Raw genomic sequence first — 16299 nt, 5'->3', positions numbered from 1 at the left:
TCACTGCAGGCTCCGCCTCCCGGGTTCATGCCATTCTCCTGCCTCAGCCTCCCTAGTAGCTGGGACTGCAGGCGCCGCCACCACGCCTGGCTAATTTTTTTTGTATTTTTTAGTAGAGATGGGGTTTCACCCTGTTAGCCAGGATGGTCTCGATCTCATGACCTCGTGATCCACCCGTCTCGGCCTCCCAGAGTGCTGGGATTACAGGCGTGAGCCACTGTGCCTGGCTGGATCCATCTTTATAGTCCCTTCTGGGACAGGATTGTTACTGTTTTCTAGTTGAGAAACCAGGGAACTCAGGGGGCCCATCCTGCAAAGTGCGTGTGCTTGCACACGTACATATGCCTGGCCCTGTAGCCTGAGGAGTGGCCTGGGTGTAGACTTGAGGCTGGAGCCGGCATGGCCCATGGCTGAGCACTGGCTGCAGCAGTGGGTGGGGCAGCATCTGGGCTCAGGCAGGCATGTTTTCCATTTAAGCGGAGCTGGCTTTGGGTTTTGACTGGTTTTTGTGCTCAGAGGAGGTCCTTGACAATTTTCTTTAACTGTACTCTTTAATTGAAAACATCTTTCAGGTCTGCTTTATTGGCTGTAAATGCTGATTATATTTGGCGTTGCAGTTTATTGTTTTAAATGGGTAGCTCTCAAGGGCACTGGGCTCGTGTCCCCACACACCCTCTGTCCGTCCTCTCCCCGGTCCTCAGGTGATGCTCCCTGTGCCAGGTGAGGACAGGCCCTGCTGGTTCCACTGGGTCTGCAGCTGAGAGTGTTGAGCCATTGTCTTCCCGTCTCTGGTGTGATTTAGTCTCAGCCTCTTCAGGGTGTCTTTCCACATGTCCCCCTGAAGCCCCGGCCCCTCCCCATGTCCACCAGCTGCTCTGGTGTTTTGCGGTGACCTCCTTTGGTGTGTTTTGAAATGGCTCTCATGGTGTCCCTCTGTAGAAGGTCACCTGGGGCAGTCTGAGTGAAGAACAGGGCGGGGCCAGGTGTAGACTGAGGTCTCTCGGCCCGTGACCTGAATATGAACTGCTGCCTTTGACCCCTGGGGACAGCGGGCAGTGCCCTCCTGCTGCCCTGCCTTCTCCTCAGTGCACGCTCACAGGGATGAGCTCGCAGGGATGAGGCGAGGCCGTAGTGCTGGGGAGCTGGTCCTCCGGAGAGCACAGTTGCTTTGCCGTGGCCCTTGCCCCACACAGTGTGATCCTGTGCTCACTTTGTCTTGCTGTTGCACTCACTGAGGCCCAAAGGGGTCATTGGTGCAAGATGATGTGACTGAGGGTGGTGGGCCACAGGAGAGTCCAGGGGCGTCAGACCTGATGCCCAAGGCTGGCAGTTTTGCTCAATAGTGACCTAAAATCACTTTCTTCCTATAAGATAATTCTTTTGGATGCCGGAAGAGTCAACCTGGGATCATAATCTTTATCAGTGGGTCCGGGGTGCGCTTGTGCTCTGTGATTCGAGATGAAAAGGCCTCCCCTGTCACAGACTGAAGTTATTGCTGCCTCCAGGACACATGGCTGTAAAAGGCTCTCTTGTGAAGTTCTCTCTCCAGCTCTGCTATTTAAACAATGCATTGCTTTGTAGAACCCTCTGCAGTAGTTGATTTTAGAACCTTTATGGAGAGGAAAGATTTCCCCACACTCTCCCCATTGTAAAATCTGGTCAATCATTTATAGCATCGAACTTTGGAGCAGCAACTGTCTTTCTGGCGCACCCACGCCGTGGCTGAGTGTGATGTGTGTCTGGTTGATGGCCCTGACTCGGGTGACCGTGGCCTCTATCTTGCAGGGAGTCCCTGGAAGCCCTCCTACAGAGGGCTGTGGCCCACTGCCCCAAAGCAGAGGTGCTGTGGCTCATGGGCGCCAAGTCCAAGTGGCTGGCAGGGGATGTGCCCGCAGCAAGGAGCATCCTGGCTCTGGCCTTCCAGGTGGGTGAGGTCGCCTGTGCGGTGAGGGGCCTGTGCACACAGGAGCTGACCTGGGTGCTGACTGGGGCCTGAACATCTCCCACATACAACATGGCATGTGCTGTGGCCGGGTGCACTGGAGTCCAGGGGCTGCTCCACGGGAGCAGGGGCCGTGAAGGGGCCTGAGAGCAGGAAAGCAGCCCACCTGGCAGATCCTTACCTCTTGGTCCCCCGACTCGGTGTGACCACGGGTAAATGTGTCAGAGTGTAGAGCGTGGGGTCCCACAGGCTGAGGTGCCCTTATGTGAGTGGGCGCATTCAGACAGCCTCACTGAGCCAGGTTGTCTGTGACGTGGTCATCTTGCATGGTCAGTGGGCTGCTGTGCTGATTAGGACGCATTCAGACAGCCCTGGGCACCAGCCCTGGGGAGGCTCTGAGGGCAGAGCCTGCGTGTCCACTGGGCTCTGGGCTGTGTGAGCCTCCTCGGCCTGTGGACGCCTTCTCCACATGTCAGTGGCACTCTGGGAGTCCTCTCTCCTGCCCATGTGGGCTCACGAGGTCAGAACAGCTGGCTTCCTTTCATCAGGCTCAGGGCAGAGCGCGAGGTTGGGTGTGGTGGGTCTATATAGGGTGTGAGTGACCCGTTCAGGGGCTTTGAGAGGGTGTGGATGGATCCTGGATAAGATGGCCCTGCACCCACCCTCATTAGTGCTCAGTGCTGTGGCAGCCTCCTCGCTGTCCTCGCGTGAACGTGGGCCTGTGTGTTTCCAGGTGAGTCCGGGTTCTTGCACTGGAGTCCGCTCTGTCATCTCCTCCCTGGGAAGGGCTTGGACCAGACTCATCCTGCAGCAGAACAAGGCCTGGCTCAGTTCCTGCCTGCCTGCTTTTGATTAAGTGTGATCAGGCACTGGTCCCTGTGTTCTGACCCCTCTTGACGCTGCTGTACTTGCCCTCCAGGCCAACCCCAACAGCGAGGAGATCTGGCTGGCGGCTGTGAAGCTGGAGTCCGAGAATGATGAGTATGAGCGGGCCCGGAGGCTGCTGGCCAAGGCGCGGAGCAGCGCCCCCACCGCCCGGGTATGCAGTGGCAGGCAGGGCTGGGCCATCGGGGTGTGTGGTGTGCACACGTGGGCCCCACGCCTGGCTTGAGTGGTGATGTGAGTGAGATGACAGCAGGCAAACGAGACCAGAGCACATTCATATGGCCGGGCGCGGTGGCTCACGTCTGTAATCTCAGCACACAACACACTCATCTTTGTGATGTGACTTTAAAACATCCGTATGGCCGGGCGCAGTGGCTCTCAGGCCTGTAATCCCATCTCTTTGGGAGGCCAGGGCGGATGGATTACCTGAGGGTGGGAGTTTGAGACCAGCCTGACCAACATGAAGAAACCCTGTCTCTACTAAAAATACAAATTAGCTGGACGTGGTGGCACATGCCTGTAATCCCAGCTACTCAGGAGGCTGAGGCAGGAGAATTGCTTGAACCTGGGGGCGGAGGTTGCCATGAGCCGAGATCGTGCCACTGCACTCCAGCCTGGGCAGCAAGAGGGAAACTCAACAACAACAACAACAACAAAACCTGCATACGGCTGGGCGTGGTGGCTCACACCTGCAATCCCAGCACTTTGGGAAGCTGAGGAGGGTAGATCACGAGGTCAGGAGTTCAACACCAGCCTGACCAACATGGTGAAACCCCATCTCTACTAAAAATACAAAATTAGCCAGGTGTGGTAGTGTGCGCCTGTAATCCCAGCTACTTGGGAGGCTGAGGCAGGAGAATGGCTTGAACCTGGGAGGCGGAGCTTGCAGTGAGCCGAGATCACGCCACTGCACTCCAGCCTGGGTGACAGAGCAAGACTCTATCTCAAAAAAACAAAACAAAAACAGACTCATATTTATCCCCACCTTTTGTGTACACAAACAGGCTATGAAAAGCTGAAAAAAGTACCCACAGTGCTGCAGGTAACAGTGTTGGAGACGCGCGTAACACGAAGCACGTACCCTGGAGCCGATGCCCTGCTGATGGTGCGTGTCTGCCCACAGGTGTTCATGAAGTCTGTGAAGCTGGAGTGGGTGCAGGACAACATCAGGGCAGCCCAGGATCTGTGCGAGGAGGCCCTGCGCCACTATGAGGACTTCCCCAAGCTGTGGATGATGAAGGGGCAGATCGAGGAGCAGAAGGAGATGATGGAGAACGCGCGGGAAGCCTATAACCAGGGGGTACGTCTGCCTGTGCCTTGGGCTGCCGCTGGCCCGGCACTCACAGAACCGAGCCCCTGGTGGAGCCCCTGGTGCAGGGCCACTGCCCTTCGCCTTGGGCTGCCGCTGACCCGGCATTCACAAAACTGAGCCCCCTGGTGCAGGGTCATTGCCCTTCACCTCTGAGGAGATGTGGAGGGCTGGGGGTTACAGCGAGGGAGCTGTGCGCTCAGGACCCACACCCCGGTCCCCTCACTGAGTTCTGTGCTTTGCCTTATATGAAGCTGCACACACTGCTGTCAGAAGTGCAGAGTGTGGCACACCTGAAGTAAAGGCTGGTATGTACAGACCTGTGTGCACAGGTCCACAGCACCACCGCACATTTGTAAACCCACAAATGCAGAGTGGGACACAGGCAGCCCTGAGGTGCTGGCTCGCCCACTGCAGTGAGCAGCTGGCGTAGCTGTGTCCCAGCTCTTCATAGACACCACCTGAGCTGTGCTCTCACTTGTTGGCTGCAGTTGAAGAAGTGTCCCCACTCCACACCCCTGTGGCTTCTGCTCTCTCGGCTGGAGGAGAAGATTGGGCAGCTTACTCGAGCCCGGGCCATTTTGGAAAAGTCTCGTCTGAAGAACCCAAAGAACCCTGGGCTGTGGTGAGTCCTGATGGGTGCGGGCAGCCTGGGCTCTTGGCACAGCTTACCCATCAGGTGGGCCGTCCTCACCCGCTGCTTGTGTGGAGTGACTTGTGCAGCGATTCCAGGCTCGAGGGCTTGCGAGGCAGTAGGTGCTGGCCATGAAAAATCACGGTCCTTGCCTTGGGAGAGTTCGGCTTAGGTACTGTGACAGGCCTGCAGATGGTTTGATGCAGTTTAATTTGTGTTCTGATGGAGGGTGCCTGGGAGAGGGAGGGGTTAACGATAGCTGGGACGAGGGAAGGATGGACCCCGGAGAGCTGACTCCACAGAGGAGGTGGCTTGGAGGGCCCTGGAGGTGGGCAGGAGTCTGCGAGGTGCGGGCTCTGTTCTTGGAGGTGCTGCATCCAGCTCAGGGTGACGGGGCTGGAGTACTGCGCGGGCACTGCTGCAGACAGGCAGCTCCTGGGGGCCTTGTGCAGCCCTGGCTCTCCCGGGCTGGTCTTGCTTGTTCTGGATGCCTTCACCTGCATCTGGACAGCGTCAGTTTCTGAGGTGTTGCCTTGGGGCGGTTGCCAGTGGGGCTGGCAGGGATGTGGGCAGCAGCGCGTTGCTTCTATGGTGGGTGAGCTCTGCTGTGCAGGGAATGGAGTTCTTGCTGCTGTGACTGGGTGGGGAGCCTTTTCAGACAAGGCTTCCCAGAAGCTACCAGAATATGCACCGTTGGTAGATGGCTGTGGGACCTCCCGGGGCCTGTCTCCTCAGGCTGGAGTCCGTGCGGCTGGAGTACCGTGCAGGGCTGAAGAACATCGCAAATACGCTCATGGCCAAGGCGCTGCAGGAGTGCCCTAACTCTGGTAAGGCGGTGCTTCCTGGCTTCCCAGACTCAACAGGGCTGGTGCTTCCTGACGGAGTGGGGACTCAGGCTTCCGACAGACTTTATTAAAATGTTTTGTTTGTGTGAATCATTTCAGTCAAAAGTTTCAGCTATACTTGGCCATTAAGACATTTTAATGAAATTCCTGGCCTCAAAATGGGAGAATTTGATTTCATGTTCTGAAGTGTTATCATTTCTTTTTCTTTTAAAGTTTAAAAGAAATTGGCCAGGTGTGGTGGCTCATGCCTGTAATCTCAGCATTTTGGGAGGCTGAGGCGGGAGGATCGCTTGAGTCCAGGAGTCTATCGCTTGAGACCAGCCTGGGCAACATAGTGAAACCCCGTCTCTATAAAAAATACAAAAAGGGCCAGGCGCAGTGGCTCAAGCCTGTAATCCCAGCACTTTGGGAGGCCCAGATGGGCGGATCATGAGGTCAGCAGATTGAGACCATCCTGGCTAACACGGTGAAACCCCGTCTCTACTAAAAAATACAAAAAAAAACTAGCCGGGCGAGGTGGCGGGCGCCTGTAGTCCCAGCTACTCGGGAGGCTGAGGCAGGAGAATGGCGTAAACCCGGGAGGCGGAGCTTGCAGTGAGCTGAGATCCGGCCACTGCACTCCAGCCTGGGCGACAGAGCGAGACTCTGTCTCAAAAAAAAAAAAAAATTCCAAAATGTAGCCAGGCACAGTGGCACGTGCCTGTAGTCCCAGCTACTTGGGAGACTGAGGCACGAGAATCACTTAAACCTGGGAAACAGAGGTTGCAGTGAGCCGAGATCGCACCACTGCCCTCCAGCCTGGACGACAGGAGTGAAACCCTGTCTCAAAAAAACAAATAAATCAGTCAGGAGCGGTGGCTCACGCCTGTAATCCCAGCACTTTGGGAGGCTGAGGTGGGTGCATAACCTGAGGTCAGGAGTAGACCAACCTGGCCAACATGGTGAAACCCCGTTTACTAAAATACACAAATGAGCCGGGCATGGTGGCGCCCGCCTGTAATTCCAGCTACTCGGGAGACTGAGGCAGGAGAATTGCTTCAGCCTGGGAGTGGGAGGTTGCAGTGAGCCAAGATCGCGCCACTGCACTCCAGCCTGAACGACAGAGTGAAACTCTGCAGTGTCCCGTCTGTGCTCTCGGGGCTGCCATGGTTTGGGGGGGGGGGTCAGAGCACTCGTCCTTCGTGGTTCTTGCACAATTCTGCAAGCAGTGTGTGGGAGGCCCCCGTCACCGTCTGAGGACGCCCTGGGTTAGATCTCTGTAGGCTGGGCACCTTTCTGGAACCAGAGGCTAGAGTGCAGATCTTTGTTCTTTGTTTCTGAATTGCAGGTATCCTGTGGTCTGAGGCCATCTTCCTTGAGGCGAGGCCCCAGAGGAGGACCAAGAGCGTGGATGCCCTGAAGAAGTGTGAGCATGACCCTCATGTGCTCCTGGCCGTGGCCAAGTGAGTGAGCTGACCCTTGGGGTCCTCATGGGCTCTTTTTCCAGAGTCTGTCTGCCTCTCCCTGGTCATTGTAAAGATGCCCGGCAGCAGGGTGGGCTCCCCCGATCCTCGGCTGCTGTCACTCCTGCTGTGGTCCGGGGCAGGCGCCTCTCCCGGCAGAGACAAACCTGAGGGTGCTGCAGCATCACCTGGGCTTCTGTCCCAAAGCCCTGGGGAGGGACAGCCAGTCTCTCTCTCTCTCTCTCTCTCTCTCTCTTTCTGTTTCTCTCTCTCTCTCTCCCTCCCTCCCTCCCTCCCTCCCCAGAGATCCCCTGGGTGTGGTTCAGCCCTTCCTCTGTTCCAGCTTCTTCTAGGAGGCTGCTGTCTTTGTCTCTGCAATTTTTTAGTTTACACCTACACAGGCCTGGGTTACAGGACAGATTTGCTGATGTTGGTTCACACAGAATTTTAAGTGGTGAGCAAAGCCGCTTTGGACAAGAGGCTTTATGTTGGGGCAAGAAATCACTTTCAGCTCTGTGGCCCCGTAAATAATCCAGAGCTGGAGATTGGAGCCTAATTTGGGTGCCTAGGGGTGCCAAGATGGCTGTGCTGGAGGCTGTCTCAGAAGACATGATGTGAAGGGGAGGCAGAGATCAGTGAGTGACCTCACACCACGTGATTCACACTTGGGTGTGCTGGCCGCTGGGTCAGAGACTCGCTGGGGACGTGACTCTGGAACCTCGCAGGCAGCTGCTTGTCGCCATGGGGCAGAGTGTGCAGACTCTAGGCACATGTGGGCAAAGGCCTGCCACGTGCAGGGCACAGCAGGGAGCTTGGGGCCACCCCCGACCCACAGGGTCTCTGTCTCCTCCTAGAAAGAGGATGATGGTCTGAGAAGGAGCTGGGCCTGAGTGTGCGTCAGGAGGCTGGGAAGTGACCGTGTGGAGGTGAAGGGAGTTCTTAGAAGAACCCTGGACTCCTGAGGCTGCAGCTCAGGACATGGGCTCACCTGGCGAGGTGGTGTGTCTGACCCAGCGGCGAGGGGCCTCACCTCATGTGCCCGGCTTCCCCTCCACCTGCCCTGCCATAGGTCATGCAGAGACAACAGCCTTCCTAGTGCCGGCTCTTGATTCTCTCCATCCCTTCTCCCCAGCACTGGGTGGCAGTGGTGCTTGGTCTCCAGAGGTCTGGGTGCTGCCCCCGCAGGCCTGCCTGTAGGGGCACCTCCTCACCCCTGCCCGCGGGCCCCCGACAGATGAGAGAGGCTCCCCACAGGGAAGCTTGTGTCTGCCTGGTGCTCCCTTGGTCCTGCCCTGTGCGTCCACCTCCCAGAGTGACTTCTGGGTGACACTCTGATAGTGCAGCCATAAAACCTTATAAAAGGCTTTGCTAAAGTAAATAAGTCACTCCTTGCTCTTCCCAAGCCAGTGTTGTGTGTGTCTGCTATCTGGGTTTGTGCTCTTTAAATCAGAGTTTATCTAACACTGGGCAATTAAGAATACCACAAGGCTTAAAAAACAATCACGTTATCAGAGTGTGAAATAATTCCGTTTGGCAACTGAGACGAACCCAAACAGCTGCCTGGAGTGGAGGGGTTCCTTGTGTTGTCTCTTGACTGCAGTGCCTCTGGCTCCAGGGAGAGGTGACCCTGAGGAGAGGGTGGAAAGGGTGGCAGCAACGGAGAGTCCCAGGCCTGCCAGCGTGCCCAGCAGCAGTGCCCGTCATCCTTTCTCCAGCAGTTGGGGGGGTGCATGGCACCTGGCCATGATAGTCTAGCGTGGACCTCTTCAGGCCTGGTTTTCAGGTGTCCATGTGTCTGGCAGGCACGGTGGTATTAATCCTGTGGCCTGAGGGCTGCGTGCTGCAGGCCCAGGCCCTGGTGCTGCCCGAAGTCCATCTTCTCAGTGTTCACTGGGGTTGCTGCTGGAGGCCAGGCAGGGCAGGATGATCCAGCAGGTGTCTCAGTGAGGAGCTGAAACTGTATAACTTTCCCTCATCAAAGTTGTAGTTTAATTTTGTGTCAGGTTTAGTTTCATCTCCTTGTATTTGACCCTAATTTTATGGAGTTGGAAGGTCTTTCCCTGCATGTGAATTTTTAAAGAAACAATTTGGGCCCGGCACGGTGGCTCATGCCTATAATCCCAGCACTGGGAGGCTGAGGCAGGCGGATCACGAGGTCAGGAGTTTGAGACCAGCCTGACCAACACAGTGAAACCCCATCTCTACTAAAAATACAAAAATGAGCCGGACATGGTGGCGCGTTCCTGTAATCCCAGCTACTCAGGAGGCTGAGGCAGGAGAATTGCTTGAACCAGGAGGCAGAGGTTGCGGTGAGTGGAGAGCGCACCACTGCACTCCAGCCTGGGCGACAGAGCAAGACTCCGTCTCAAAAGAAAAAAAAACGATTTGGTTAGACCTGTGAAGGACGACTTCAAGTTAATGATCTGGGGTCATTTCCAGATCAGCCCAGGCCCTGCTTCTCAGGCCTTCTTGCAGGGAGCACCAGGGCTGCGGGTCAGGGATGAAGCTGATGGCCCTGGAGCCCTTCCCCTGCCCCAGAACACTGTCCTGCAGCCACTCACTCTGGGTTCCCATCCTTCTTCTGGAACAGGCTGTTTTGGAGCCAGCGGAAGATCACCAAGGCCAGGGAGTGGTTCCACCGCACTGTGAAGATCGACTCGGACCTGGGGGATGCCTGGGCCTTCTTCTACAAGTTTGAGCTGCAGCATGGCACCGAGGTGAGGCTCTTGGCAGACCGCTGCTCAGTGCCTCCTGGGACTGTGGTGGGGAGTTCCGCCAGCCCTGGGGGCTCTAGGGGGTGACCACGGCCCGCGTGACTCTGCCCGGGGTTGGGAGGATGGACCGGGTGGGTGGGGCACAGCATCCTCGATGCCCCCCTACAAGGCAGTCTCTGCCTCCACATCTGTTTTCTGCTTATAGCCTCACAGCTCCACACCCTTTAATTGAGGTGCCCTGTCCATTAGAGTGGCTTGTCTGCTGGCGTATTTTAATGAGTTATTTGCTAGCTGGGGCCTGGGCTCACTTGAGGAATGGGAATGGAGTTGGCCTTTTTCTTGGGCCTGAGCCTGGGTATGGCTTTCTAGGACAGCCTGGACAGCAGCCCCTCTGCTCCCACCTGCCCCCCTAGAGCCCCCCTCAGAGCTAACCCCCTCAGAGCTGTGCTGGAGGCGGTCAGGCTGTCCTGGTCTTCCCTGGAAAGTGTTGCCAGCCCACATGAACCCTAACTCCTTGTTTGGAGAAGGCAGATGTGAGCACTTGTGTGAGGCACAGACATGGGGAGCCTGGCTCAGTTCCTCATCTGTGCGCTGAGGCTGGGGGGTCCATGCTCCTCAGGCTCCTTTGAGGAACACACCTGAAAGAGCCTTGCCTTCTGGTGCAGGGCCTGTGCCCCCTCGCCCGCCAGTTGGGGTTGGTCCTGCCAGAGCCAGGTCTGCATGGGGGCAGGCGAGAAGCAGGCGAGGTCTGGGGAGTAGTGTGGGAGGACCCCTGCCTGAAGTGCCCTGTGGTCCCCCCAGGAGCAGCAGGAGGAGGTGCGGAAGCGCTGTGAGAGTGCAGAGCCGCGGCATGGGGAGCTGTGGTGCGCCGTGTCCAAGGACATCGCCAATTGGCAGAAGAAGATTGGGGACATCCTTAGGCTGGTGGCCGGCCGCATCAAGAACACCTTCTGATTGACCGGTCGCTCGCCGTGGCCGGTCTCCGTGGGGCAGGGTTGGGCCACACGTGGGAGGGCATGTGGAAGGGCCCTGAGCCGTGTCCTCCTCCATTAAAAGTTTTTATGTCTCGTGTCAGAGCAGGCAGCCTGCTGGTTTTCTCTGGGGCCCTTCCCTGGCTCCTGCTTCTGCTGCCCCAGTGCGGCCTGTCCTGGCCTGTGCCACACTGTCCTGGCGTGGCTGCGATCTCCCTTGCCTGGGCAAAAGCCTCTTGCAGATAGCCAGTGTCTCACAGAGGCGGCACTGTGGAGGTGCCCGGGTTCCCCAAGACTGTAGAGAAGGTGGTGGGAGTGCAGATGTTCTGGCCGAAAGCCCTGTGTGGGGACAGCTGGAGATAGTGGGGACCGAGCTGCATGCAGGACAAAGGTGCTTGCAGGAGCCTGGCAGCCGCCTGCAAGGGTCTTGGTCAGGGGACAGCTGGGACCTCCCTGGGGTCTGAGTGCAAACAGAACTCAGCTCTGCCCAGGGCCTCTCCATACGGCCTCCCAGGCCCCTCAGGCATGTGCCGAGTGACAGTGTCACCAGTAAGAGGTGTTCTTACCTTTGGAGGTGAGTTTATTTATTTATTTTTGAGACAGAGTCTTGCTTTGTTGCCCAGGCTGCAGTGCAGTGGCATGATCTTGGTTCACTGCAACCTCTGCCTCCTGGGTTCAAGCAATTCTCCTGTCTCAGCCTCCCGAGTAGCTGGTACTACAGGCGCCCTCTTCCAAACTCCTGACCTCAGGTGATCCATCCGCCTCGGCCTCCCAAAGTGCTGGGATTACAGGCGTGAGCCACCGCACCTGGCCGTGAGTTTATTTTTGCTAATTTAACCTTAAAGCACTGTAATGGTTCTCATCTCCAGGTTGAACGTTGCATTACCCGGGAGACTTGGCTTCTTTTCAGCCTTAGCTGCGTAAGGATAAAGGACATCCTCAGGCATCCAGCAGGGAGCCAGCTGGCTCTTGTGTAGGCCAGGGCTGGAGACATCGGGCTGGAGGTCATGGCTGGCCCAGAGGGCGTGGGTGGACAGTTGTTTAGGCCTGCAGGGGAGGAGGAGGGCACTGTCACGTGGGCCAAGAAGGCTGCTGGAGAGCAGCTGTCCCTGGACCTTCTTGTGAGAGGGGAGCCCCGGAGGGTCCCAACCTGTTTTGTGGTACCAATGGCAGGGCCTGTGATGGTGGTCAGTCACTGACCCACAGCTCTGCCCTCCTGCACATGGGGGCCTGTGCTAGGCCTTGTGGTCTGCCTGCTCCTGATGAGTGAGAATGGCTGGGGTGGGGGATCCCTGTCTGCACATGGGGTGGTCCTGGTAGACCAGAATGTGGGTGTGGGTCCCCCTTCCCTGTGGTTCTGGGGACCTCGAGGACATGGCCAGTCCAGGGCAAGGGATCTGCCACCCGTGTGGGGTCAGGAACTGCTGGTTGGTCTCTGCTGGGCAGGCAACCTGGGGTCCAGCTCAAATCGTTGGAATCTGGAAGTCCTTCCTCTCGCCCTGTCCTGAGGAGCAGCTGCTGGAGCTTCATGAGTGTTTTTTTTTTTTTTTTTGAGGCGGAGTCTTGCTCTGTCGCCCGGACTGGAGTGCAGTGGCCGGATCTCAGCTCACTGCAAGCTCCGCCTCCCGGGTTTACGCCATTCTCCTGCCTCAGCCTCCCGAGCAGCTGGGACTACAGGCGCCAATCGCCACCTCCCCGGCTAGTTTTTGTATTTTTAGTAGAGACGGGGTTTCACCGTGTTAGCCAGGATGGTCTCGATCTCCTGACCTCGTGATCCGCCCGTCTCGGCCTCCCAAAGTGCTGGGATTACAGGCTTGAGCCACCGCGCCCAGCCTCATGAGTGTTTTAATTCAGACTTGTGGAGGCGTTTCCTTGGATCTTTCGTGGAGACATGGAAGCATGAGGGAGCCTTCAACATTTACTCTGAAGGTGAAGAGAGTTCTGCAGCTTTTTGGAGTTTGTAAAGTCAGCCCGGCCGTGTGCAGGTGTGGACACCGAGGCCGAGGAAGTTTGTAAAGTCAGCCCGGCCGTGTACAGATATGGACACCGAGGCCGAGGAAGGAAGCACTTCTCTGAGCTCAGCCAGGTGGGCATTGAGGGTCACACAGAAAAGAATGTGTCGGGCCATGTTCAGGGAGGCTTCCTGCGGGGCCCGTGGAAGGTTCCAGAACACTCGCGTTGTCCACGTGTGTTTCCTCTTTCTTGCCTGTGTGCGGTTTTCTCAGATGCTCTGAGGCCAAACTACAGTTGTGCGTCACTTAACGGTGGGGACACATTCTGAGAAACACCTCGTTAGACGATGTTGTCTTGCAAATACGAAAGAGTGCATTTACGCAAGGCTGGCAGGCAAGGCCTCCTGCACTCCCAGGCTGTGTGCCAGAGCCTGGGGCTCCTGGGCTGCAGACCCGCACAGCCCGTCACAGCATTTAATCACATCTAAAGACAGAAAAAGCAAAAACAGAAAGACGCAGTGTTACAGTCCTAGGGGACTCCTGTCACCTGTGTGGTCTGTTCTTGACTGTTGTGTGAATCACTGACTTTTCCCCTGGGAAACGACCTTCACCTGTCTTCAACTGAGATTTTTTCAGCCCACGAAGGTGAGTTGTGCCTCAGAGGTTGCTCTTGTTCTGAGGTGTCTTCACCACGGCCTGTCAGGCTGCAAACCAGAGTGCCTGCCCCAGACTGCAGCAGAAGTGAAGCAGCCAAGGATGGGACCCACCTGCTCCCGGGTGTCTACGGCAGGCAGCAGAGTCACAGCCCCAGCGAGAGGCCTCCGCCCAGGAGGAGTGAGGCCGGGCCAGCAGCAGGGGCCCGGGAAGCCCCATGTCTTGGGACCTGCTGGGGCAGGGCCCCCTGGATGTCAGGCTGCAAGTCCAGCAGCTGGGGAGGGGATGAGGTCTCCTACCCGCTCTGCCCATCAGCCAGCTCCCTGGGAGAGGCAGCACTTGCTGGCCACAGAGTTGGCCCCGTCTCACCTGGCTCCCCTCCCCCACCAGCTGGGCCCGGCACCACCCAGCCCACACAGCGCCCCACCCCTCCTTGACAGAACAGTATCTCTGGGACTGACAAGTTAATCCAAGACCCACATTCGCCCTGGATCCCCTGGGAGAGGTGGCTGCTCCGTTCCAGGGCCAGGTTAATTGAAGTGATAGGGAGCGGGGAGGAGGGGGCAGGGCTGGGATTGCGTGGCCTCTCCTTCCCTCTCCTGCTCCCTCCCTCAGCTTGGAGGAGCCAACTTCAAAAGCCTCCGCCTGGCCTGCCCCTCTGCAGTCCTCCAGGCAGCCTGTCCAGGGAAGCCGTTGGCTGGTGTTGGACCTGGTGCGGTGGTGCACACCCTGTCCGAGGACCCCAGGATCATGTGTGTGGCCTGCTGGCGGGAGTGAGGGAGGGCAAGACCCTGAAAGGCCCATGGTGAGCAGCTGTGGGCCTCCCCTAGGGAGGGGGCTCACTTGGGTGGAGGGGCTGGGGGTGCACACAGCTCAGGAGACACTGCTTGTTCCCGAGTCCCCCCGGGAGATCCACAGTTGGCTCTGGTCACTGTGTCACTGTGGGTGGCAGTGGGTGCATGTGCCCTGGCTTCTGGTAGTTGGGCGAGGGGGGCTCCCCGGTGCCGGGCCACCCTGTTCTAAGCTGGGCTGAGGCTTGAGCCAGGAAGTGGTACTAACAGGCCAGGTGGGACTCCCAGGGCAGCCTGTCTGCCCCACCTGGATGGGAGACAGCAGGTGCTGGACATCCTTGCAGCTCCAGCTGGCCTGCTTAGGAGTCAGGCTCTGGTTTTCGCTATGACCTCTGACCCAGAGTGGGCCGAGGGGATGACGTGGCAATTCTGAGCCCACCAAGTTGGCCGTGGCGTGTGTGGTTGGGGGGCCAGGTTCAAGAAAGGGCCGTAGCAAGCCATCTGCTCTTCCAGCCATTGCTGCTTCGTGCTCCGAGCAGAAGCTGTCACCCCCACCAGGCCCCCAGCTCTAGGTGAGGGTTGGGGTGCTGCTTGGTCAGGCTCCCCTGCAAGGGCTGGGAAGCCGAGTCGAGTCCTGTTATCTCGGTCGGGTTCGCATGATTAATTTTCCAGCCCTAGATCTGCTGTCTGACTCCATCCGGGGGCCCAGGGGAAGGTTTGGGGCTGGCCCCTTTTGAGTGGCTGGGAACCTGGGGGCCATCAGCTGTCTCCTTGATGTCTGGGCTTTTTCCCTGTGGGAGCAGGCCATCCACTTTGGGTCGGCGGAGGCCTGTGGCATAGGCTGCCTGGAGGGATGGCGTGGGGCGGCTGGTACAGGCAGAGGGGGCTTTTGCAACTGTTGGTTGGGGCTGGATGTGGTGGCTCCTTCCTTCTCTGTGGCTTCTGGGAGTCCCCCCAGCTTTCCCCTTCCAATAGGGTGTGGCTTGGAGCTCTGAGCCCCTGCCCCACTTGGCTTGGAGGTACAAGGAGCTCCCCAGTTCCCATGTCTCTGTGAGCTAACCCAGAGGGCGCCAGTGTGGGAGGTGTGGAGTTGAATGGGCATGGCCATGGGTGGGACAGCCTGTACTGGGACAACTTCCTACTGTACCCCCAAGAGCCTGCAGACCAGCCCCACTCGAGCTGTGCAGGGCCAGGTGGGCCCTGCTCTGTGCCGTCTTGAGGGTGCTCCACCCCTTGCTGGCCCCACTCCTACATGGACCACAGAGCCAGGCTCTCCTGCCTCTGGCCCTGCCCCCTCTGTCTCCTGCTGGTCTTCAGGGCTCAGTGAGGTGGCCTCCCAGCCCACATCACTCACCCCTTGCACATTTTTGCAGGGAGCATAGAGCTGTCTGGTTTGCAGACTTACCTGTTGTCTCTCCTGATTTATCCCACCAGGCCTACAGCCTTTCTTGATTGGTGACATGTCCATTTCATAAGGCTCAGAGATCCCGTGGGGTGGGGCTTCTACGGAAACAGAGTGCAGGCGGGCTGGCTGCTCCCTGTGCTGGGAACCCCGCCCCCAGGCCTAACCCCAACCTGCTGTCTCCTCCAGGTATCCCCCAAGCCTGCACTCTGGGCGCTTCTGTTGGCGCTGCTGGGGACCGCGCCAAGCCGCGCCCATTCCCCGGCCTGCAGCGTCCCCGACGTGCTTCGCCACTATCGCGCCATCATCTTCGAGGATCTGCAGGCTGCCGTGAAGTGGGGCGGGGCGGGGGCCGAAGAGACCAGGCCAGGCTCCAGACACTTTCATTTCATACAGAAAAACCTGACTAGACCCGGGAGCTCGGGACGGCGGGGACGCCCTCGGGCCTCCTGTGGCGCCCAGAAGGTATGGAGGAGGCGCCCGTACCCAAGTTCGCTGGTCTGCTCCTCTCTCAGTCTCCCCCCACCCCCACCCCGCCTTCCTCCCTTCCCTCCCCAGGAGCACAGTATCCTCCTGTCCATCTCATCCCTGGGTCGGACCCTGCGCGGGGCGGTGGCCGGGAGCCGCCGCGGTGCCCTGGAGAGAGCTGCATGGACCGTGGCTGTGCGCACCGAGGCGGTGATGCGGCGCCACTGCAGGACGCTGCCCCAGGTGTGCGTCCCTGAGTGCACCCGGGGCCAGACCTCCCCTAACCCCAC

At 58.2% G+C, this 16299-nt stretch overlaps 1 protein-coding gene across 2 annotated transcripts in view; it reads left to right on the top strand.

Annotated features, from left to right (window-relative positions):
* Positions 1-10847, top strand: part of PRPF6 (pre-mRNA processing factor 6) — a 74178-nt gene extending 63331 nt beyond the window's left edge. Inside the window, exons 14-21 of one of the 2 annotated variants that reach the window (XM_011934429.1) lie at positions 1786-1924; positions 2862-2981; positions 3951-4127; positions 4628-4761; positions 5506-5597; positions 6943-7057; positions 9648-9774; positions 10573-10847. In XM_011934429.1, coding sequence (XP_011789819.1) covers positions 1786-1924; positions 2862-2981; positions 3951-4127; positions 4628-4761; positions 5506-5597; positions 6943-7057; positions 9648-9774; positions 10573-10725 — 1057 coding nt within the window. In that variant the 3' untranslated portion in view covers positions 10726-10847. The remainder of the gene's footprint in view (positions 1-1785; positions 1925-2861; positions 2982-3950; positions 4128-4627; positions 4762-5505; positions 5598-6942; positions 7058-9647; positions 9775-10572) is intronic. The other variant, XM_011934430.1, reaches the window with a different exon arrangement.
* Positions 10848-16299: the final 5452 nt, after the last annotated feature.

The sequence above is a fragment of the Colobus angolensis genome, unplaced genomic scaffold (assembly GCF_000951035.1).
Source record: "Colobus angolensis palliatus isolate OR3802 unplaced genomic scaffold, Cang.pa_1.0 Scaffold136, whole genome shotgun sequence".
NCBI classification, from domain to species: domain Eukaryota; kingdom Metazoa; phylum Chordata; class Mammalia; order Primates; family Cercopithecidae; genus Colobus; species Colobus angolensis.
This window is presented reverse-complemented; position numbering and strand designations above follow the sequence as displayed.